Below are 23,977 nucleotides of genomic sequence, written 5' to 3'. Positions count from 1 at the left end.
GTGCTTCCCGATCCCCTGCCTCTGTCCTTGCCTGAGATTCAGCCTGAACCCTTGCCTCAAACCCTGCCTCAATCTCAGCCCCTACCTCTCACTCAGGTCCAGTCCCAGGCCGACCCTCAATCCCCACTCCCAGGCATACCATCTGATCCTCTACCCCAGATTAGGATCTGTGGAGTAAGTCTCCACAGACCTCAGGAGGAGTCAGAGTCTCTCTCCTCATCTGAAATTCAACAGCTGGAATGGAATATTTTGCAGAAACAACAGGAAAATTTGTGGGGTTTACCCTCTGTGGTCCAAAGATCTCGAGAAGACTTTTGTCCATCAGCTCCTAACACTCCTCGCCACTGGGCCCCCCAGGCCCATGTTTCAATCTCCGTCCTTCCTGGGGAGTTTCCTCTCTGTGATGAACTTCGGAACCTCTCATTTCTCAGTCCTGATGTCCCGACACTCCCGGAGACACAAATCCAAAAGAGGAGCGATTTCCTGATGTGGAAGGAAAAGGAAAAGAGAAAAGATTCTTTTCCAGAACAACTTAGGCCAGACTACCAACTAAATTCTTCATGGAAAATGTCAGAGTCAATTGCTGATAAGCATGACTCGGCAGTGTGCCCTCCCTTTGGGAGCAGCAAAGACAAACCAAAGGAGCTGCATGTGCATCAGCAGCCCCCATATCCTAAGACCCTGGAGGACCATTTACAGCAAAAACCTATCCAGTTCTTCTGGGGTCTCCCGTCTCTGCACAGCGAGTCCTTGCCCTCTGCTGTTCATGTCTTGGCTGACAGTTCCTCAGTCTTTATTTTCAATGGAAACTCGAATGCCTCCACAGGCCAAGAATCACCAGTGCTTCCCGATCCCCTGCCTCTGTCCTTGCCTGAGATTCAGCCTGAACCCTTGCCTCAAACCCTGCCTCAATCTCAGCCCCTACCTCTCACTCAGGTCCAGTCCCAGGCCGACCCTCAATCCCCACTCCCAGGCATACCATCTGATCTTCTACCCCAGATTAGGATCTGTGGAGTAAGTCTCCACAGACCTCAGGAGGAGTCAGAGTCTCCCTCCTCATCTGAAATTCAACAGCTGGAATGGAACATTTTGCAGAAACAACAGGAAAATTTGTGGGGTTTACCCTCTGTGGTCCTAAGATCTCGGGAAGACTTTTGTCCATCAGCTCCTAACACTCCTCGCCACTGGGCCCCCCAGGCCCACGTTTCAATCTCCGTCCTTCCTGGGGAGTTTCCTCTCAGTGATGAACTTCGGAAGAAACTAGAGCATCACCTTCGAAAGAGGTTCATCCAGCACGAGTGGGGCCTGCCCCACAGAATCTACGAGTCTGTGTCACTGAGATTGCCTCCAAATGGTTTTTCAGAGGCATCTGAGTCGGAGAGCAATAATGGAGTCTCACTGACCTCTGTGTTTAAGGGTCAGAGCAGCAAAAATGTAAATGTTGGATTGAGCCAAACTGGAAGCTTCCATGAGAGGAGCTCAGAAATGTTCCAGCTAGAGGAAGATGTGGGGAAAGATCTGGGACACAGCCTAGAGAATGGCCCAAAAGATCACCTGTTGAATGACCCAAAGAGCTCTTCAGGTAAGGATCTGGGGTATGACTCTGAGAAAGACCTAAACAGTCAGATGGTGAGTCTCTCAGAGAAAAATTCAAGGGTGTCAGCAAAGAGTCTAAGTCGGAGACAACTTGAAAATGTCCTAAAAGTACATTTGAGCAAGAAGTTGGAGGACATACATGAGGGTCGGCTCCCTGAGACTGTGCGTAATTCATGGCATGCTATCAAGCAAACATTGCTTCTTTCTGTGAAATCCCACACCCAAACAAAACAGAGAAGTTTGCCCTCATCAGTGGGTGAGGCCTACCCCCTGAATACCTTCCAGGACCTGACTTTTGTTGATTCCAGCCCACAACAGATGCTGGAAGCCCATATTAAAAGGTTTCCTATGAGGATGTTGTGGGCCCTTCCCCGCAAGGTCCTTGAATCCATACAGATCTTTAAATTGAAAGATGCCTCATGCCAGTCCTTGTCTCATGCCAACTTGCCCTCCTCAACCAATGTGATTTCTGAGGCAGACTCCAAATCTGGGAGCTTCAAGTCCTTGAGAGGAAGCTCTGCATCTCTCCATGGAGACAAAGTGGGAACAACAAATTCAGCCCCTGACCTGGATCGTTCTCTCCCTGCCACCTCACCTGTGGGCAAAGGAGGACAGAGGGTCCAGAGACAACCACGCTCTGATGTCAACCGTGGGCTGGCAGAGGGTGTTCAGAGAATTAAGGATGCCAGACAGACTCGTCTGCCTGTGTCCCTCTGCATCACAGGGAATGCAGGTCATAGACAGACTCAACTAGCCAACAGATGTCCCCAAAAGCTGCTTGCAAAGCAAGCTGGGGCCTATGAGCCAAAGCGTAAGAGTGTGAGTTCCAGTGATAAAGGAGAAATGCAACAGGGCAAAAAGGTGGAGAAGTCAGAACCTGTTTCAATGCCCAGATGGTCTAGGGAGGTATTCACGGCTGAGGAGCTTGACACTCTTCAATTAAAAACTAGTGACATGTTGGCAACTAGCAAGCCAGGGAGCTCCCAAATGATAAATGTGAATGAGAATAAAGTAGAAACTACCGTGACCACTGGAAGCCCCCCACCCAAATTACCAGTTCCCCAAGATCCTAAATCATTAGACCTTAAAGAACAACTGTTCAGTGAGTTGAACTTTAAACTGGAGAACAGGGAGCATAGCCAGGCTCAAGGCCAACCCACTGACACGTCCCTTGCTTCAGATAACTTGACTTACGAGGCCTCACTGACTCATGCCCAGGGTGTCTCAGGTGGGGACATGGGAGCTTCCCAGGTGCTGCATGTCCATTTGGAGGACAGAGGAATCAGGATGGAGCAGCAGCAGGAACCTTGGGTCCCTAAGCATGCCTTAAGGAGGTGCCAGGATAAGAATTTCCCACCAACTGCAAAGAGAGTGAGCCCTCTGGAGCCCAAGGCAGAAGAGCTTGATCGAGGGGATAAAGGGTTCGGGACATCCCAACTTAGGAGGAAGCGTTTCCCTACTCAGGAGATGGTACTAGAGAAGACACTTGCGAGCAAGTCTTCCCAGATGCTATCACAGAAGGGACAGCCTCTTCCTGAAGGCCATATCAGAAAAAGAATGAAGCACTTCTTGCAATGGCTTTTTTCTGGGATAAAATACAAAAGGCAAGAAGATGCCCAGGAAAAGGGCAGCCCCATATCAACTGTGCAGAACAGAGGCCTAGTTAAAAGTAGAGCTGCCTTGACTGGGACAACTGAAGCTCAGAAAATCGCGACAGGCATCAGGAAGTTCCTAGATGAGAAACCGGGGTGTCAGTATGCAATGGATGTCACCTACTCTCAAGAGCCCCTTCCTTCCCCAGTGCAGTTTAGGAAAACTCAGCAAAAGGCGCAAGTGCAGGTCTGGACAGAGCCTGTCCAGGGGCATCCTTTCAACCACAGGGCTCCCTCCTGTAAACTGACAAATATCAAGTCCTGCCATCAAGAAGCTATCTTTGCTGGCCAGAGTTATCTTCCAAGTAGTACAAGACAGATCAGAGATAAGAAGAGACACCCCCAGAAAGTTGTGGCATTCAAGGACCAGCGACTGTGTCACAAACATCCCCCACCAGTGTCCCACAGGGAGCCTGTGCCCCATCCAAGCCCCACCCGCAGGCGTCAAGCTGGCCAGGCACCCACCACTGCGCTCAGCACTGCTGAAGGCCCTGTGTTCAGACATCTGTCTCTACTGTCTAGACAGAAAACACTGCCCCAGAATTTCCAGGGATGAAGACTTCCCATCCAGAAATAACTCCTTCCTTGTAGAGATTATTGATTCTCCCCAATAAATATTTATCTAATAATAGTGTATCTTTTCTGTGTACTGTGTACTGTGTTGGGGGCATGGGTTTTGGGTAACTCAGGGCTTATGTGTAAGGGAAAGGAAGGAGATAGTTCAGCTCTTACTGATTGCTTCCTTTGGCTTTGGCTAAAAGGTGACCAGTCCTCTGGAGTTCTTGCTGAGAAATAGATATTGTGCCCCTTCCACCCCCGCCACCCCACCCCCGCCCCGCCCCAAAGCCCATTTCCTCCCTGATGAAATTTGAGGAGGTGGGCTTTGTCTTCTGCCGCTTAGCTTAGCCTTAATGAACATGTATAGCAGCCCACATCTCCCCCGTCACTGAATGTTTTATATCCTTTAGAGAAGTAGGGGAGATAGGTCTTTTATGGAAAATGTCAGAGTCAATTGCTGATAAGCATGACTCGGCAGTGTGCCCTCCCTTTTGGAGCAGCAAAGACAAACCAAAGGAGCTGCATGTGCATCAGCAGCCCCCATATCCTAAGACCCTGGAGGACCATTTACAGCAAAAACCTATCCAGTTCTTCTGGGGTCTCCCGTCTCTGCACAGCGAGTCCTTGCCCTCTGCTGTTCATGTCTTGGCTGACAGTTCCTCAGTCTTTATTTTCAATGGAAACTCGAATGCCTCCACAGGCCAAGAATCACCAGTGCTTCCCGATCCCCTGCCTCTGTCCTTGCCTGAGATTCAGCCTGAACCCTTGCCTCAAACCCTGCCTCAATCTCAGCCCCTACCTCTCACTCAGGTCCAGTCCCAGGCCGACCTTCAATCCCCACTCCCAGGCATACCATCTGATCTTCTACCCCAGATTAGGATCTGTGGAGTAAGTCTCCACAGACCTCAGGAGGAGTCAGAGTCTCCCTCCTCATCTGAAATTCAACAGCTGGAATGGAACATTTTGCAGAAACAACAGGAAAATTTGTGGGGTTTACCCTCTGTGGTCCAAAGATCTCGGGAAGACTTTTGTCCATCAGCTCCTAACACTCCTCGCCACTGGGCCCCCCAGGCCCACGTTTCAATCTCCGTCCTTCCTGGGGAGTTTCCTCTCAGTCATGAACTTCGGAAGAAACTAGAGCATCATCTTCGAAAGAGGTTCATCCAGCACGAGTGGGGCCTGCCCCACAGAATCTACGAGTCTGTGTCACTGAGATTGCCTCCAAATGGTTTTTCAGAGGCATCTGAGTCGGAGAGCAATAATGGAGTCTCACTGACCTCTGTGTTTAAGGGTCAGAGCAGCAAAAATGTAAATGTTGGATTGAGCCAAACTGGAAGCTTCCATGAGAGGAGCTCAGAAATGTTCCAGCTAGAGGAAGATGTGGGGAAAGATCTGGGACACAGCCTAGAGAATGGCCCAAAAGATCACCTGTTGAATGACCCAAAGAGCTCTTCAGGTAAGGATCTGGGGTATGACTCTGAGAAAGACCTAAACAGTCAGATGGTGAGTCTCTCAGAGAAAAATTCAAGGGTGTCAGCAAAGAGTCTAAGTCGGAGACAACTTGAAAATGTCCTAAAAGTACATTTGAGCAAGAAGTTGGAGGACATACATGAGGGTCGGCTCCCTGAGACTGTGCGTAATTCATGGCATGCTATCAAGGAAACATTGCTTCTTTCTGTGAAATCCCACACACAAACAAAACAGAGAAGTTTGCCCTCATCAGTGGGTGAGGCCTACCCCCTGAATACCTTCCAGGACCTGACTTTTGTTGATTCCAGTCCACAACAGATGCTGGAAGCCCATATTAAAAGGTTTCCTATGAGGATGTTGTGGGCCCTTCCCCGCAAGGTCCTTGAATCCATACAGATCTTTAAATTGAAAGATGCCTCATGCCCGTCCTTGTCTCATGCCAACTTGCCCTCCTCAACCAATGTGATTTCTGAGGCAGACTCCAAATCTGGGAGCTTCAAGTCCTTGAGAGGAAGCTCTGCATCTCTCCATGGAGACAAAGTGGGAACAACAAATTCAGCCCCTGACCTGGATCGTTCTCTCCCTGCCACCTCACCTGTGGGCAAAGGAGGACAGAGGGTCCTGAGACAACCACGCTCTGATGTCAACCGTGGGCTGGCAGAGGGTGTTCAGAGAATTAAGGATGCCAGACAGACTCGTCTGCCTGTCTCCCTCTGCATCACAGGGAAAGCAGGTCATAGACAGACTCAACTAGCCAACAGATATCCCCAAAAGCTGCTTGCAAAGCAAGCTGGGCCCTATGAGCCAAAGCGTAAGAGTGTGAGTTCCAGTGATAAAGGAGAAATGCAACAGGGCAAAAAGGTGGAGAAGTCAGAACCTGTTTCAATGCCCAGATGGTCTAGGGAGGTATTCACGGCTGAGGAGCTTGACACTCTTCAATTAAAAACTAGTGACATGTTGGCAACTAGCAAGCCAGGGAGCTCCCAAATGATAAATGTGAATGAGAATAAAGTAGAAACTACCGTGACCACTGGAAGCCCCCCACCCAAATTACCAGTTCCCCAAGATCCTAAATCATTAGACCTTAAAGAACAACTGTTCAGTGAGTTGAACTTTAAACTGGAGAACAGGGAGCATAGCCAGGCTCAAGGCCAACCCACTGACGCATCCCTTGCTTCAGATAACTTGACTAACGAGGCCTCACTGACTCATGCCCAGGGTGTCTCAGGTGGGGACATGGGAGCTTCCCAGGTGCTGCATGTCCATTTGGAGGACAGAGGAATCAGGATGGAGCAGCAGCAGGAACCTTGGGTCCCTAAGCATGCTTTAAGGAGGTGCCAGGATAAGAATTTCCCACCAACTGCAAAGAGAGTGAGCCCGCTGGAGCCCAAGGCAGAAGAGCTTGATCGAGGGGATAAAGGGTTTGGGACATCCCAACTTAGAAGGAAGCGTTTCCCTACTCAGGAGATGGTACTAGAGAAGACACTTGCGAGCAAGTCTTCCCAGATGCTATCACAGAAGGGACAGCCTCTTCCTGAAGGCCATATCAGAAAAAGAATGAAGCACTTCTTGCAATGGCTTTTTTCTGGGATAAAATACAAAAGGCAAGAAGATGCCCAGGAAAAGGGCAGCCCCATATCAACTGTGCAGAACAGAGGCCTAGTTAAAAGTAGAGCTGCCTTGACTGGGACAACTGAAGCTCAGAAAATCGCGACAGGCATCAGGAAGTTCCTAGATGAGAAACCGGGGTGTCAGTATGCAATGGATGTCACCTACTCTCAAGAGCCCCTTCCTTCCCCAGTGCAGTTTAGGAAAACTCAGCAAAAGGCGCAAGTGCAGGTCTGGACAGAGCCTGTCCAGGGGCATCCTTTCAACCACAGGGCTCCCTCCTGTAAACTGACAAATATCAAGTCCTGCCATCAAGAAGCTATCTTTGCTGGCCAGAGTTATCCTCCAAGTAGTACAAGACAGATCAGAGATAAGAAGAGACACCCCCAGAAAGTTGTGGCATTCAAGGACCAGCGACTGTGTCACAAACATCCCCCACCAGTGTCCCACAGGGAGCCTGTGCCCCATCCAAGCCCCACCCGCAGGCGTCAAGCTGGCCAGGCACTCACCACTGCGCTCAGCACTGCTGAAGGCCCTGTGTTCAGACATCTGTCTCTACTGTCTAGACAGAAAACACTGCCCCAGAATTTCCAGGGATGAAGACTTCCCATCCAGAAATAACTCCTTCCTTGTAGAGATTATTGATTCTCCCCAATAAATATTTATCTAATAATAGTGTATCTTTTCTGTGTACTGTGTACTGTGTTGGGGGCATGGGTTTTGGGTAACTCAGGGCTTATGTGTAAGCGAAAGGAAGGAGATAGTTCAGCTCTTACTGATTGCTTCCTTTGGCTTTGGCTAAAAGGTGACCAGTCCTCTGGAGTTCTTGCTGAGAAATAGATATTGTGCCCCTTCCACCCCCGCCACCCCACCCCCGCCCCGCCCCAAAGCCCAATTCCTCCCTGATGAAATTTGAGGAGGTGGGCTTTGTCTTCTGCCGCTTAGCTTAGCCTTAATGAACATGTATAGCAGCCCACATCTCCCCCGTCACTGAATGTTTTATATCCTTTAGAGAAGTAGGGGAGATAGGTCTTTTATGGAAAATGTCAGAGTCAATTGCTGATAAGCATGACTCGGCAGTGTGCCCTCCCTTTTGGAGCAGCAAAGACAAACCAAAGGAGCTGCATGTGCATCAGCAGCCCCCATATCCTAAGACCCTGGAGGACCATTTACAGCAAAAACATATCCAGTTCTTCTGGGGTCTCCCGTCTCTGCACAGCGAGTCCTTGCCCTCTGCTGTTCATGTCTTGGCTGACAGTTCCTCAGTCTTTATTTTCAATGGAAACTCGAATGTCTCCACAGGCCAAGAATCACCAGTGCTTCCCGATCCCCTGCCTCTGTCCTTGCCTGAGATTCAGCCTGAACCCTTGCCTCAAACCCTGCCTCAATCTCAGCCCCTACCTCTCACTCAGGTCCAGTCCCAGGCCGACCCTCAATCCCCACTCCCAGGCATACCATCTGATCCTCTACCCCAGATTAGGATCTGTGGAGTAAGTCTCCACAGACCTCAGGAGGAGTCAGAGTCTCTCTCCTCATCTGAAATTCAACAGCTGGAATGGAATATTTTGCAGAAACAACAGGAAAATTTGTGGGGTTTACCCTCTGTGGTCCAAAGATCTCGAGAAGACTTTTGTCCATCAGCTCCTAACACTCCTCGCCACTGGGCCCCCCAGGCCCATGTTTCAATCTCCGTCCTTCCTGGGGAGTTTCCTCTCTGTGATGAACTTCGGAACCTCTCATTTCTCAGTCCTGATGTCCCGACACTCCCGGAGACACAAATCCAAAAGAGGAGCGATTTCCTGATGTGGAAGGAAAAGGAAAAGAGAAAAGATTCTTTTCCAGAACAACTTAGGCCAGACTACCAACTAAATTCTTCATGGAAAATGTCAGAGTCAATTGCTGATAAGCATGACTCGGCAGTGTGCCCTCCCTTTGGGAGCAGCAAAGACAAACCAAAGGAGCTGCATGTGCATCAGCAGCCCCCATATCCTAAGACCCTGGAGGACCATTTACAGCAAAAACCTATCCAGTTCTTCTGGGGTCTCCCGTCTCTGCACAGCGAGTCCTTGCCCTCTGCTGTTCATGTCTTGGCTGACAGTTCCTCAGTCTTTATTTTCAATGGAAACTCGAATGCCTCCACAGGCCAAGAATCACCAGTGCTTCCCGATCCCCTGCCTCTGTCCTTGCCTGAGATTCAGCCTGAACCCTTGCCTCAAACCCTGCCTCAATCTCAGCCCCTACCTCTCACTCAGGTCCAGTCCCAGGCCGACCTTCAATCCCCACTCCCAGGCATACCATCTGATCTTCTACCCCAGATTAGGATCTGTGGAGTAAGTCTCCACAGACCTCAGGAGGAGTCAGAGTCTCCCTCCTCATCTGAAATTCAACAGCTGGAATGGAACATTTTGCAGAAACAACAGGAAAATTTGTGGGGTTTACCCTCTGTGGTCCAAAGATCTCGGGAAGACTTTTGTCCATCAGCTCCTAACACTCCTCGCCACTGGGCCCCCCAGGCCCACGTTTCAATCTCCGTCCTTCCTGGGGAGTTTCCTCTCAGTGATGAACTTCGGAAGAAACTAGAGCATCACCTTCGAAAGAGGTTCATCCAGCACGAGTGGGGCCTGCCCCACAGAATCTACGAGTCTGTGTCACTGAGATTGCCTCCAAATGGTTTTTCAGAGGCATCTGAGTCGGAGAGCAATAATGGAGTCTCACTGACCTCTGTGTTTAAGGGTCAGAGCAGCAAAAATGTAAATGTTGGATTGAGCCAAACTGGAAGCTTCCATGAGAGGAGCTCAGAAATGTTCCAGCTAGAGGAAGATGTGGGGAATGATCTGGGACACAGCCTAGAGAATGGCCCAAAAGATCACCTGTTGAATGACCCAAAGAGCTCTTCAGGTAAGGATCTGGGGTATGACTCTGAGAAAGACCTAAACAGTCAGATGGTGAGTCTCTCAGAGAAAAATTCAAGGGTGTCAGCAAAGAGTCTAAGTCGGAGACAACTTGAAAATGTCCTAAAAGTACATTTGAGCAAGAAGTTGGAGGACATACATGAGGGTCGGCTCCCTGAGACTGTGCGTAATTCATGGCATGCTATCAAGCAAACATTGCTTCTTTCTGTGAAATCCCACACCCAAACAAAACAGAGAAGTTTGCCCTCATCAGTGGGTGAGGCCTACCCCCTGAATACCTTCCAGGACCTGACTTTTGTTGATTCCAGCCCACAACAGATGCTGGAAGCCCATATTAAAAGGTTTCCTATGAGGATGTTGTGGGCCCTTCCCCGCAAGGTCCTTGAATCCATACAGATCTTTAAATTGAAAGATGCCTCATGCCAGTCCTTGTCTCATGCCAACTTGCCCTCCTCAACCAATGTGATTTCTGAGGCAGACTCCAAATCTGGGAGCTTCAAGTCCTTGAGAGGAAGCTCTGCATCTCTCCATGGAGACAAAGTGGGAACAACAAATTCAGCCCCTGACCTGGATCGTTCTCTCCCTGCCACCTCACCTGTGGGCAAAGGAGGACAGAGGGTCCAGAGACAACCACGCTCTGATGTCAACCGTGGGCTGGCAGAGGGTGTTCAGAGAATTAAGGATGCCAGACAGACTCGTCTGCCTGTGTCCCTCTGCATCACAGGGAATGCAGGTCATAGACAGACTCAACTAGCCAACAGATGTCCCCAAAAGCTGCTTGCAAAGCAAGCTGGGGCCTATGAGCCAAAGCGTAAGAGTGTGAGTTCCAGTGATAAAGGAGAAATGCAACAGGGCAAAAAGGTGGAGAAGTCAGAACCTGTTTCAATGCCCAGATGGTCTAGGGAGGTATTCACGGCTGAGGAGCTTGACACTCTTCAATTAAAAACTAGTGACATGTTGGCAACTAGCAAGCCAGGGAGCTCCCAAATGATAAATGTGAATGAGAATAAAGTAGAAACTACCGTGACCACTGGAAGCCCCCCACCCAAATTACCAGTTCCCCAAGATCCTAAATCATTAGACCTTAAAGAACAACTGTTCAGTGAGTTGAACTTTAAACTGGAGAACAGGGAGCATAGCCAGGCTCAAGGCCAACCCACTGACACATCCCTTGCTTCAGATAACTTGACTTACGAGGCCTCACTGACTCATGCCCAGGGTGTCTCAGGTGGGGACATGGGAGCTTCCCAGGTGCTGCATGTCCATTTGGAGGACAGAGGAATCAGGATGGAGCAGCAGCAGGAACCTTGGGTCCCTAAGCATGCCTTAAGGAGGTGCCAGGATAAGAATTTCCCACCAACTGCAAAGAGAGTGAGCCCTCTGGAGCCCAAGGCAGAAGAGCTTGATCGAGGGGATAAAGGGTTCGGGACATCCCAACTTAGGAGGAAGCGTTTCCCTACTCAGGAGATGGTACTAGAGAAGACACTTGCGAGCAAGTCTTCCCAGATGCTATCACAGAAGGGACAGCCTCTTCCTGAAGGCCATATCAGAAAAAGAATGAAGCACTTCTTGCAATGGCTTTTTTCTGGGATAAAATACAAAAGGCAAGAAGATGCCCAGGAAAAGGGCAGCCCCATATCAACTGTGCAGAACAGAGGCCTAGTTAAAAGTAGAGCTGCCTTGACTGGGACAACTGAAGCTCAGAAAATCGCGACAGGCATCAGGAAGTTCCTAGATGAGAAACCGGGGTGTCAGTATGCAATGGATGTCACCTACTCTCAAGAGCCCCTTCCTTCCCCAGTGCAGTTTAGGAAAACTCAGCAAAAGGCGCAAGTGCAGGTCTGGACAGAGCCTGTCCAGGGGCATCCTTTCAACCACAGGGCTCCCTCCTGTAAACTGACAAATATCAAGTCCTGCCATCAAGAAGCTATCTTTGCTGGCCAGAGTTATCTTCCAAGTAGTACAAGACAGATCAGAGATAAGAAGAGACACCCCCAGAAAGTTGTGGCATTCAAGGACCAGCGACTGTGTCACAAACATCCCCCACCAGTGTCCCACAGGGAGCCTGTGCCCCATCCAAGCCCCACCCGCAGGCGTCAAGCTGGCCAGGCACCCACCACTGCGCTCAGCACTGCTGAAGGCCCTGTGTTCAGACATCTGTCTCTACTGTCTAGACAGAAAACACTGCCCCAGAATTTCCAGGGATGAAGACTTCCCATCCAGAAATAACTCCTTCCTTGTAGAGATTATTGATTCTCCCCAATAAATATTTATCTAATAATAGTGTATCTTTTCTGTGTACTGTGTACTGTGTTGGGGGCATGGGTTTTGGGTAACTCAGGGCTTATGTGTAAGGGAAAGGAAGGAGATAGTTCAGCTCTTACTGATTGCTTCCTTTGGCTTTGGCTAAAAGGTGACCAGTCCTCTGGAGTTCTTGCTGAGAAATAGATATTGTGCCCCTTCCACCCCCGCCACCCCACCCCCGCCCCGCCCCAAAGCCCATTTCCTCCCTGATGAAATTTGAGGAGGTGGGCTTTGTCTTCTGCCGCTTAGCTTAGCCTTAATGAACATGTATAGCAGCCCACATCTCCCCCGTCACTGAATGTTTTATATCCTTTAGAGAAGTAGGGGAGATAGGTCTTTTATGGAAAATGTCAGAGTCAATTGCTGATAAGCATGACTCGGCAGTGTGCCCTCCCTTTTGGAGCAGCAAAGACAAACCAAAGGAGCTGCATGTGCATCAGCAGCCCCCATATCCTAAGACCCTGGAGGACCATTTACAGCAAAAACCTATCCAGTTCTTCTGGGGTCTCCCGTCTCTGCACAGCGAGTCCTTGCCCTCTGCTGTTCATGTCTTGGCTGACAGTTCCTCAGTCTTTATTTTCAATGGAAACTCGAATGCCTCCACAGGCCAAGAATCACCAGTGCTTCCCGATCCCCTGCCTCTGTCCTTGCCTGAGATTCAGCCTGAACCCTTGCCTCAAACCCTGCCTCAATCTCAGCCCCTACCTCTCACTCAGGTCCAGTCCCAGGCCGACCTTCAATCCCCACTCCCAGGCATACCATCTGATCTTCTACCCCAGATTAGGATCTGTGGAGTAAGTCTCCACAGACCTCAGGAGGAGTCAGAGTCTCCCTCCTCATCTGAAATTCAACAGCTGGAATGGAACATTTTGCAGAAACAACAGGAAAATTTGTGGGGTTTACCCTCTGTGGTCCAAAGATCTCGGGAAGACTTTTGTCCATCAGCTCCTAACACTCCTCGCCACTGGGCCCCCCAGGCCCACGTTTCAATCTCCGTCCTTCCTGGGGAGTTTCCTCTCAGTCATGAACTTCGGAAGAAACTAGAGCATCATCTTCGAAAGAGGTTCATCCAGCACGAGTGGGGCCTGCCCCACAGAATCTACGAGTCTGTGTCACTGAGATTGCCTCCAAATGGTTTTTCAGAGGCATCTGAGTCGGAGAGCAATAATGGAGTCTCACTGACCTCTGTGTTTAAGGGTCAGAGCAGCAAAAATGTAAATGTTGGATTGAGCCAAACTGGAAGCTTCCATGAGAGGAGCTCAGAAATGTTCCAGCTAGAGGAAGATGTGGGGAAAGATCTGGGACACAGCCTAGAGAATGGCCCAAAAGATCACCTGTTGAATGACCCAAAGAGCTCTTCAGGTAAGGATCTGGGGTATGACTCTGAGAAAGACCTAAACAGTCAGATGGTGAGTCTCTCAGAGAAAAATTCAAGGGTGTCAGCAAAGAGTCTAAGTCGGAGACAACTTGAAAATGTCCTAAAAGTACATTTGAGCAAGAAGTTGGAGGACATACATGAGGGTCGGCTCCCTGAGACTGTGCGTAATTCATGGCATGCTATCAAGGAAACATTGCTTCTTTCTGTGAAATCCCACACACAAACAAAACAGAGAAGTTTGCCCTCATCAGTGGGTGAGGCCTACCCCCTGAATACCTTCCAGGACCTGACTTTTGTTGATTCCAGTCCACAACAGATGCTGGAAGCCCATATTAAAAGGTTTCCTATGAGGATGTTGTGGGCCCTTCCCCGCAAGGTCCTTGAATCCATACAGATCTTTAAATTGAAAGATGCCTCATGCCCGTCCTTGTCTCATGCCAACTTGCCCTCCTCAACCAATGTGATTTCTGAGGCAGACTCCAAATCTGGGAGCTTCAAGTCCTTGAGAGGAAGCTCTGCATCTCTCCATGGAGACAAAGTGGGAACAACAAATTCAGCCCCTGACCTGGATCGTTCTCTCCCTGCCACCTCACCTGTGGGCAAAGGAGGACAGAGGGTCCTGAGACAACCACGCTCTGATGTCAACCGTGGGCTGGCAGAGGGTGTTCAGAGAATTAAGGATGCCAGACAGACTCGTCTGCCTGTCTCCCTCTGCATCACAGGGAAAGCAGGTCATAGACAGACTCAACTAGCCAACAGATATCCCCAAAAGCTGCTTGCAAAGCAAGCTGGGCCCTATGAGCCAAAGCGTAAGAGTGTGAGTTCCAGTGATAAAGGAGAAATGCAACAGGGCAAAAAGGTGGAGAAGTCAGAACCTGTTTCAATGCCCAGATGGTCTAGGGAGGTATTCACGGCTGAGGAGCTTGACACTCTTCAATTAAAAACTAGTGACATGTTGGCAACTAGCAAGCCAGGGAGCTCCCAAATGATAAATGTGAATGAGAATAAAGTAGAAACTACCGTGACCACTGGAAGCCCCCCACCCAAATTACCAGTTCCCCAAGATCCTAAATCATTAGACCTTAAAGAACAACTGTTCAGTGAGTTGAACTTTAAACTGGAGAACAGGGAGCATAGCCAGGCTCAAGGCCAACCCACTGACGCATCCCTTGCTTCAGATAACTTGACTAACGAGGCCTCACTGACTCATGCCCAGGGTGTCTCAGGTGGGGACATGGGAGCTTCCCAGGTGCTGCATGTCCATTTGGAGGACAGAGGAATCAGGATGGAGCAGCAGCAGGAACCTTGGGTCCCTAAGCATGCTTTAAGGAGGTGCCAGGATAAGAATTTCCCACCAACTGCAAAGAGAGTGAGCCCGCTGGAGCCCAAGGCAGAAGAGCTTGATCGAGGGGATAAAGGGTTTGGGACATCCCAACTTAGAAGGAAGCGTTTCCCTACTCAGGAGATGGTACTAGAGAAGACACTTGCGAGCAAGTCTTCCCAGATGCTATCACAGAAGGGACAGCCTCTTCCTGAAGGCCATATCAGAAAAAGAATGAAGCACTTCTTGCAATGGCTTTTTTCTGGGATAAAATACAAAAGGCAAGAAGATGCCCAGGAAAAGGGCAGCCCCATATCAACTGTGCAGAACAGAGGCCTAGTTAAAAGTAGAGCTGCCTTGACTGGGACAACTGAAGCTCAGAAAATCGCGACAGGCATCAGGAAGTTCCTAGATGAGAAACCGGGGTGTCAGTATGCAATGGATGTCACCTACTCTCAAGAGCCCCTTCCTTCCCCAGTGCAGTTTAGGAAAACTCAGCAAAAGGCGCAAGTGCAGGTCTGGACAGAGCCTGTCCAGGGGCATCCTTTCAACCACAGGGCTCCCTCCTGTAAACTGACAAATATCAAGTCCTGCCATCAAGAAGCTATCTTTGCTGGCCAGAGTTATCCTCCAAGTAGTACAAGACAGATCAGAGATAAGAAGAGACACCCCCAGAAAGTTGTGGCATTCAAGGACCAGCGACTGTGTCACAAACATCCCCCACCAGTGTCCCACAGGGAGCCTGTGCCCCATCCAAGCCCCACCCGCAGGCGTCAAGCTGGCCAGGCACCCACCACTGCGCTCAGCACTGCTGAAGGCCCTGTGTTCAGACATCTGTCTCTACTGTCTAGACAGAAAACACTGCCCCAGAATTTCCAGGGATGAAGACTTCCCATCCAGAAATAACTCCTTCCTTGTAGAGATTATTGATTCTCCCCAATAAATATTTATCTAATAATAGTGTATCTTTTCTGTGTACTGTGTACTGTGTTGGGGGCATGGGTTTTGGGTAACTCAGGGCTTATGTGTAAGCGAAAGGAAGGAGATAGTTCAGCTCTTACTGATTGCTTCCTTTGGCTTTGGCTAAAAGGTGACCAGTCCTCTGGAGTTCTTGCTGAGAAATAGATATTGTGCCCCTTCCACCCCCGCCACCCCACCCCCGCCCCGCCCCAAAGCCCAATTCCTCCCTGATGAAATTTGAGGAGGTGGGCTTTGTCTTCTGCCGCTTAGCTTAGCCTTAATGAACATGTATAGCAGCCCACATCTCCCCCGTCACTGAATGTTTTATATCCTTTAGAGAAGTAGGGGAGATAGGTCTTTTATGGAAAATGTCAGAGTCAATTGCTGATAAGCATGACTCGGCAGTGTGCCCTCCCTTTTGGAGCAGCAAAGACAAACCAAAGGAGCTGCATGTGCATCAGCAGCCCCCATATCCTAAGACCCTGGAGGACCATTTACAGCAAAAACATATCCAGTTCTTCTGGGGTCTCCCGTCTCTGCACAGCGAGTCCTTGCCCTCTGCTGTTCATGTCTTGGCTGACAGTTCCTCAGTCTTTATTTTCAATGGAAACTCGAATGTCTCCACAGGCCAAGAATCACCAGTGCTTCCCGATCCCCTGCCTCTGTCCTTGCCTGAGATTCAGCCTGAACCCTTGCCTCAAACCCTGCCTCAATCTCAGCCCCTACCTCTCACTCAGGTCCAGTCCCAGGCCGACCCTCAATCCCCACTCCCAGGCATACCATCTGATCCTCTACCCCAGATTAGGATCTGTGGAGTAAGTCTCCACAGACCTCAGGAGGAGTCAGAGTCTCTCTCCTCATCTGAAATTCAACAGCTGGAATGGAATATTTTGCAGAAACAACAGGAAAATTTGTGGGGTTTACCCTCTGTGGTCCAAAGATCTCGAGAAGACTTTTGTCCATCAGCTCCTAACACTCCTCGCCACTGGGCCCCCCAGGCCCATGTTTCAATCTCCGTCCTTCCTGGGGAGTTTCCTCTCTGTGATGAACTTCGGAACCTCTCATTTCTCAGTCCTGATGTCCCGACACTCCCGGAGACACAAATCCAAAAGAGGAGCGATTTCCTGATGTGGAAGGAAAAGGAAAAGAGAAAAGATTCTTTTCCAGAACAACTTAGGCCAGACTACCAACTAAATTCTTCATGGAAAATGTCAGAGTCAATTGCTGATAAGCATGACTCGGCAGTGTGCCCTCCCTTTGGGAGCAGCAAAGACAAACCAAAGGAGCTGCATGTGCATCAGCAGCCCCCATATCCTAAGACCCTGGAGGACCATTTACAGCAAAAACCTATCCAGTTCTTCTGGGGTCTCCCGTCTCTGCACAGCGAGTCCTTGCCCTCTGCTGTTCATGTCTTGGCTGACAGTTCCTCAGTCTTTATTTTCAATGGAAACTCGAATGCCTCCACAGGCCAAGAATCACCAGTGCTTCCCGATCCCCTGCCTCTGTCCTTGCCTGAGATTCAGCCTGAACCCTTGCCTCAAACCCTGCCTCAATCTCAGCCCCTACCTCTCACTCAGGTCCAGTCCCAGGCCGACCCTCAATCCCCACTCCCAGGCATACCATCTGATCTTCTACCCCAGATTAGGATCTGTGGAGTAAGTCTCCACAGACCTCAGGAGGAGTCAGAGTCTCCCTCCTCATCTGAAATTCAACAGCTGGAATGGAACATTTTGCAGAAACAACAGGAAAATTTGTGGGGTTTACCCTCTGTGGTCCTAAGATCTCGGGAAGACTTTTGTCCATCAGCTCCTAACACTCCTCGCCACTGGGCCCCCCAGGCCCACGTTTCAATCTCCGTCCTTCCTGGGGAGTTTCCTCTCAGTGATGAACTTCGGAAGAAACTAGAGCATCACCTTCGAAAGAGGTTCATCCAGCACGAGTGGGGCCTGCCCCACAGAATCTACGAGTCTGTGTCACTGAGATTGCCTCCAAATGGTTTTTCAGAGGCATCTGAGTCGGAGAGCAATAATGGAGTCTCACTGACCTCTGTGTTTAAGGGTCAGAGCAGCAAAAATGTAAATGTTGGATTGAGCCAAACTGGAAGCTTCCATGAGAGGAGCTCAGAAATGTTCCAGCTAGAGGAAGATGTGGGGAAAGATCTGGGACACAGCCTAGAGAATGGCCCAAAAGATCACCTGTTGAATGACCCAAAGAGCTCTTCAGGTAAGGATCTGGGGTATGACTCTGAGAAAGACCTAAACAGTCAGATGGTGAGTCTCTCAGAGAAAAATTCAAGGGTGTCAGCAAAGAGTCTAAGTCGGAGACAACTTGAAAATGTCCTAAAAGTACATTTGAGCAAGAAGTTGGAGGACATACATGAGGGTCGGCTCCCTGAGACTGTGCGTAATTCATGGCATGCTATCAAGCAAACATTGCTTCTTTCTGTGAAATCCCACACCCAAACAAAACAGAGAAGTTTGCCCTCATCAGTGGGTGAGGCCTACCCCCTGAATACCTTCCAGGACCTGACTTTTGTTGATTCCAGCCCACAACAGATGCTGGAAGCCCATATTAAAAGGTTTCCTATGAGGATGTTGTGGGCCCTTCCCCGCAAGGTCCTTGAATCCATACAGATCTTTAAATTGAAAGATGCCTCATGCCAGTCCTTGTCTCATGCCAACTTGCCCTCCTCAACCAATGTGATTTCTGAGGCAGACTCCAAATCTGGGAGCTTCAAGTCCTTGAGAGGAAGCTCTGCATCTCTCCATGGAGACAAAGTGGGAACAACAAATTCAGCCCCTGACCTGGATCGTTCTCTCCCTGCCACCTCACCTGTGGGCAAAGGAGGACAGAGGGTCCAGAGACAACCACGCTCTGATGTCAACCGTGGGCTGGCAGAGGGTGTTCAGAGAATTAAGGATGCCAGACAGACTCGTCTGCCTGTGTCCCTCTGCATCACAGGGAATGCAGGTCATAGACAGACTCAACTAGCCAACAGATGTCCCCAAAAGCTGCTTGCAAAGCAAGCTGGGGCCTATGAGCCAAAGCGTAAGAGTGTGAGTTCCAGTGATAAAGGAGAAATGCAACAGGGCAAAAAGGTGGAGAAGTCAGAACCTGTTTCAATGCCCAGATGGTCTAGGGAGGTATTCACGGCTGAGGAGCTTGACACTCTTCAATTAAAAACTAGTGACATGTTGGCAACTAGCAAGCCAGGGAGCTCCCAAATGATAAATGTGAATGAGAATAAAGTAGAAACTACCGTGACCACTGGAAGCCCCCCACCCAAATTACCAGTTCCCCAAGATCCTAAATCATTAGACCTTAAAGAACAACTGTTCAGTGAGTTGAACTTTAAACTGGAGAACAGGGAGCATAGCCAGGCTCAAGGCCAACCCACTGACACATCCCTTGCTTCAGATAACTTGACTTACGAGGCCTCACTGACTCATGCCCAGGGTGTCTCAGGTGGGGACATGGGAGCTTCCCAGGTGCTGCATGTCCATTTGGAGGACAGAGGAATCAGGATGGAGCAGCAGCAGGAACCTTGGGTCCCTAAGCATGCCTTAAGGAGGTGCCAGGATAAGAATTTCCCACCAACTGCAAAGAGAGTGAGCCCTCTGGAGCCCAAGGCAGAAGAGCTTGATCGAGGGGATAAAGGGTTCGGGACATCCCAACTTAGGAGGAAGCGTTTCCCTACTCAGGAGATGGTACTAGAGAAGACACTTGCGAGCAAGTCTTCCCAGATGCTATCACAGAAGGGACAGCCTCTTCCTGAAGGCCATATCAGAAAAAGAATGAAGCACTTCTTGCAATGGCTTTTTTCTGGGATAAAATACAAAAGGCAAGAAGATGCCCAGGAAAAGGGCAGCCCCATATCAACTGTGCAGAACAGAGGCCTAGTTAAAAGTAGAGCTGCCTTGACTGGGACAACTGAAGCTCAGAAAATCGCGACAGGCATCAGGAAGTTCCTAGATGAGAAACCGGGGTGTCAGTATGCAATGGATGTCACCTACTCTCAAGAGCCCCTTCCTTCCCCAGTGCAGTTTAGGAAAACTCAGCAAAAGGCGCAAGTGCAGGTCTGGACAGAGCCTGTCCAGGGGCATCCTTTCAACCACAGGGCTCCCTCCTGTAAACTGACAAATATCAAGTCCTGCCATCAAGAAGCTATCTTTGCTGGCCAGAGTTATCTTCCAAGTAGTACAAGACAGATCAGAGATAAGAAGAGACACCCCCAGAAAGTTGTGGCATTCAAGGACCAGCGACTGTGTCACAAACATCCCCCACCAGTGTCCCACAGGGAGCCTGTGCCCCATCCAAGCCCCACCCGCAGGCGTCAAGCTGGCCAGGCACCCACCACTGCGCTCAGCACTGCTGAAGGCCCTGTGTTCAGACATCTGTCTCTACTGTCTAGACAGAAAACACTGCCCCAGAATTTCCAGGGATGAAGACTTCCCATCCAGAAATAACTCCTTCCTTGTAGAGATTATTGATTCTCCCCAATAAATATTTATCTAATAATAGTGTATCTTTTCTGTGTACTGTGTACTGTGTTGGGGGCATGGGTTTTGGGTAACTCAGGGCTTATGTGTAAGGGAAAGGAAGGAGATAGTTCAGCTCTTACTGATTGCTTCCTTTGGCTTTGGCTAAAAGGTGACCAGTCCTCTGGAGTTCTTGCTGAGAAATAGATATTGTGCCCCTTCCACCCCCGCCACCCCACCCCCGCCCCGCCCCAAAGCCCATTTCCTCCCTGATGAAATTTGAGGAGGTGGGCTTTGTCTTCTGCCGCTTAGCTTAGCCTTAATGAACATGTATAGCAGCCCACATCTCCCCCGTCACTGAATGTTTTATATCCTTTAGAGAAGTAGGGGAGATAGGTCTTTTATGGAAAATGTCAGAGTCAATTGCTGATAAGCATGACTCGGCAGTGTGCCCTCCCTTTTGGAGCAGCAAAGACAAACCAAAGGAGCTGCATGTGCATCAGCAGCCCCCATATCCTAAGACCCTGGAGGACCATTTACAGCAAAAACCTATCCAGTTCTTCTGGGGTCTCCCGTCTCTGCACAGCGAGTCCTTGCCCTCTGCTGTTCATGTCTTGGCTGACAGTTCCTCAGTCTTTATTTTCAATGGAAACTCGAATGCCTCCACAGGCCAAGAATCACCAGTGCTTCCCGATCCCCTGCCTCTGTCCTTGCCTGAGATTCAGCCTGAACCCTTGCCTCAAACCCTGCCTCAATCTCAGCCCCTACCTCTCACTCAGGTCCAGTCCCAGGCCGACCTTCAATCCCCACTCCCAGGCATACCATCTGATCTTCTACCCCAGATTAGGATCTGTGGAGTAAGTCTCCACAGACCTCAGGAGGAGTCAGAGTCTCCCTCCTCATCTGAAATTCAACAGCTGGAATGGAACATTTTGCAGAAACAACAGGAAAATTTGTGGGGTTTACCCTCTGTGGTCCAAAGATCTCGGGAAGACTTTTGTCCATCAGCTCCTAACACTCCTCGCCACTGGGCCCCCCAGGCCCACGTTTCAATCTCCGTCCTTCCTGGGGAGTTTCCTCTCAGTCATGAACTTCGGAAGAAACTAGAGCATCATCTTCGAAAGAGGTTCATCCAGCACGAGTGGGGCCTGCCCCACAGAATCTACGAGTCTGTGTCACTGAGATTGCCTCCAAATGGTTTTTCAGAGGCATCTGAGTCGGAGAGCAATAATGGAGTCTCACTGACCTCTGTGTTTAAGGGTCAGAGCAGCAAAAATGTAAATGTTGGATTGAGCCAAACTGGAAGCTTCCATGAGAGGAGCTCAGAAATGTTCCAGCTAGAGGAAGATGTGGGGAAAGATCTGGGACACAGCCTAGAGAATGGCCCAAAAGATCACCTGTTGAATGACCCAAAGAGCTCTTCAGGTAAGGATCTGGGGTATGACTCTGAGAAAGACCTAAACAGTCAGATGGTGAGTCTCTCAGAGAAAAATTCAAGGGTGTCAGCAAAGAGTCTAAGTCGGAGACAACTTGAAAATGTCCTAAAAGTACATTTGAGCAAGAAGTTGGAGGACATACATGAGGGTCGGCTCCCTGAGACTGTGCGTAATTCATGGCATGCTATCAAGGAAACATTGCTTCTTTCTGTGAAATCCCACACACAAACAAAACAGAGAAGTTTGCCCTCATCAGTGGGTGAGGCCTACCCCCTGAATACCTTCCAGGACCTGACTTTTGTTGATTCCAGTCCACAACAGATGCTGGAAGCCCATATTAAAAGGTTTCCTATGAGGATGTTGTGGGCCCTTCCCCGCAAGGTCCTTGAATCCATACAGATCTTTAAATTGAAAGATGCCTCATGCCCGTCCTTGTCTCATGCCAACTTGCCCTCCTCAACCAATGTGATTTCTGAGGCAGACTCCAAATCTGGGAGCTTCAAGTCCTTGAGAGGAAGCTCTGCATCTCTCCATGGAGACAAAGTGGGAACAACAAATTCAGCCCCTGACCTGGATCGTTCTCTCCCTGCCACCTCACCTGTGGGCAAAGGAGGACAGAGGGTCCTGAGACAACCACGCTCTGATGTCAACCGTGGGCTGGCAGAGGGTGTTCAGAGAATTAAGGATGCCAGACAGACTCGTCTGCCTGTCTCCCTCTGCATCACAGGGAAAGCAGGTCATAGACAGACTCAACTAGCCAACAGATATCCCCAAAAGCTGCTTGCAAAGCAAGCTGGGCCCTATGAGCCAAAGCGTAAGAGTGTGAGTTCCAGTGATAAAGGAGAAATGCAACAGGGCAAAAAGGTGGAGAAGTCAGAACCTGTTTCAATGCCCAGATGGTCTAGGGAGGTATTCACGGCTGAGGAGCTTGACACTCTTCAATTAAAAACTAGTGACATGTTGGCAACTAGCAAGCCAGGGAGCTCCCAAATGATAAATGTGAATGAGAATAAAGTAGAAACTACCGTGACCACTGGAAGCCCCCCACCCAAATTACCAGTTCCCCAAGATCCTAAATCATTAGACCTTAAAGAACAACTGTTCAGTGAGTTGAACTTTAAACTGGAGAACAGGGAGCATAGCCAGGCTCAAGGCCAACCCACTGACGCATCCCTTGCTTCAGATAACTTGACTAACGAGGCCTCACTGACTCATGCCCAGGGTGTCTCAGGTGGGGACATGGGAGCTTCCCAGGTGCTGCATGTCCATTTGGAGGACAGAGGAATCAGGATGGAGCAGCAGCAGGAACCTTGGGTCCCTAAGCATGCTTTAAGGAGGTGCCAGGATAAGAATTTCCCACCAACTGCAAAGAGAGTGAGCCCGCTGGAGCCCAAGGCAGAAGAGCTTGATCGAGGGGATAAAGGGTTTGGGACATCCCAACTTAGAAGGAAGCGTTTCCCTACTCAGGAGATGGTACTAGAGAAGACACTTGCGAGCAAGTCTTCCCAGATGCTATCACAGAAGGGACAGCCTCTTCCTGAAGGCCATATCAGAAAAAGAATGAAGCACTTCTTGCAATGGCTTTTTTCTGGGATAAAATACAAAAGGCAAGAAGATGCCCAGGAAAAGGGCAGCCCCATATCAACTGTGCAGAACAGAGGCCTAGTTAAAAGTAGAGCTGCCTTGACTGGGACAACTGAAGCTCAGAAAATCGCGACAGGCATCAGGAAGTTCCTAGATGAGAAACCGGGGTGTCAGTATGCAATGGATGTCACCTACTCTCAAGAGCCCCTTCCTTCCCCAGTGCAGTTTAGGAAAACTCAGCAAAAGGCGCAAGTGCAGGTCTGGACAGAGCCTGTCCAGGGGCATCCTTTCAACCACAGGGCTCCCTCCTGTAAACTGACAAATATCAAGTCCTGCCATCAAGAAGCTATCTTTGCTGGCCAGAGTTATCCTCCAAGTAGTACAAGACAGATCAGAGATAAGAAGAGACACCCCCAGAAAGTTGTGGCATTCAAGGACCAGCGACTGTGTCACAAACATCCCCCACCAGTGTCCCACAGGGAGCCTGTGCCCCATCCAAGCCCCACCCGCAGGCGTCAAGCTGGCCAGGCACCCACCACTGCGCTCAGCACTGCTGAAGGCCCTGTGTTCAGACATCTGTCTCTACTGTCTAGACAGAAAACACTGCCCCAGAATTTCCAGGGATGAAGACTTCCCATCCAGAAATAACTCCTTCCTTGTAGAGATTATTGATTCTCCCCAATAAATATTTATCTAATAATAGTGTATCTTTTCTGTGTA

General features: G+C 49.6%; 7 protein-coding genes across 7 annotated transcripts in view; all 7 read left to right on the top strand.

The window, feature by feature from the left end:
* Window positions 1–23,977, top strand: part of LOC308611350 (spermatogenesis-associated protein 31D4-like) — a gene marked incomplete at its 3' end in the record, with an annotated part of 105,658 nt that overhangs the window by 25,514 nt on the left and 56,167 nt on the right.
* On the top strand, window positions 301–7,505 carry LOC308611385 (spermatogenesis-associated protein 31D1-like; the record flags this gene model as incomplete). The annotated part of the gene is given in 3 exon segments (XM_081260192.1): window positions 301–591; window positions 4,272–7,481; window positions 7,485–7,505. Coding segments are annotated over 3 exon segments (3,522 nt in total), but the record flags the coding sequence as incomplete, so codon positions are not given.
* LOC308611386 (spermatogenesis-associated protein 31D1-like) lies at window positions 2,551–4,267 on the top strand (the record flags this gene model as incomplete). Its single annotated transcript, XM_081260193.1, has 2 exons — window positions 2,551–3,647; window positions 4,255–4,267. 2 exons carry the CDS (start codon window positions 2,551–2,553, stop codon window positions 4,265–4,267), a joined length of 1,110 nt encoding a protein of 369 aa, XP_081116319.1.
* LOC308611383 (spermatogenesis-associated protein 31D1-like) lies at window positions 8,501–15,705 on the top strand (the record flags this gene model as incomplete). The annotated part of the gene is given in 3 exon segments (XM_081260190.1): window positions 8,501–8,791; window positions 12,472–15,681; window positions 15,685–15,705. Coding segments are annotated over 3 exon segments (3,522 nt in total), but the record flags the coding sequence as incomplete, so codon positions are not given.
* Window positions 10,751–12,467, top strand: LOC308611384 (spermatogenesis-associated protein 31D1-like; the record flags this gene model as incomplete). Its single annotated transcript, XM_081260191.1, has 2 exons — window positions 10,751–11,943; window positions 12,455–12,467. 2 exons carry the CDS (start codon window positions 10,751–10,753, stop codon window positions 12,465–12,467), a joined length of 1,206 nt encoding a protein of 401 aa, XP_081116317.1.
* Window positions 16,701–23,905, top strand: LOC308611381 (spermatogenesis-associated protein 31D1-like; the record flags this gene model as incomplete). Its single annotated transcript, XM_081260188.1, is given in 3 exon segments — window positions 16,701–16,991; window positions 20,672–23,881; window positions 23,885–23,905. Coding segments are annotated over 3 exon segments (3,522 nt in total), but the record flags the coding sequence as incomplete, so codon positions are not given.
* Window positions 18,951–20,667, top strand: LOC308611382 (spermatogenesis-associated protein 31D1-like; the record flags this gene model as incomplete). The annotated part of the gene is made up of 2 exons (XM_081260189.1): window positions 18,951–20,047; window positions 20,655–20,667. 2 exons carry the CDS (start codon window positions 18,951–18,953, stop codon window positions 20,665–20,667), a joined length of 1,110 nt encoding a protein of 369 aa, XP_081116315.1.

Source organism: Mesoplodon bidens (genome assembly GCF_964165515.1).
Source record: "Mesoplodon bidens genome assembly, contig: HAP1_SCAFFOLD_72, whole genome shotgun sequence".
NCBI classification, from domain to species: Eukaryota; Metazoa; Chordata; class Mammalia; order Artiodactyla; family Ziphiidae; genus Mesoplodon; species Mesoplodon bidens.
The sequence above is the reverse complement of the archived record's forward strand: the minus strand, read 5'-3'. Positions and strand labels throughout refer to the sequence as shown.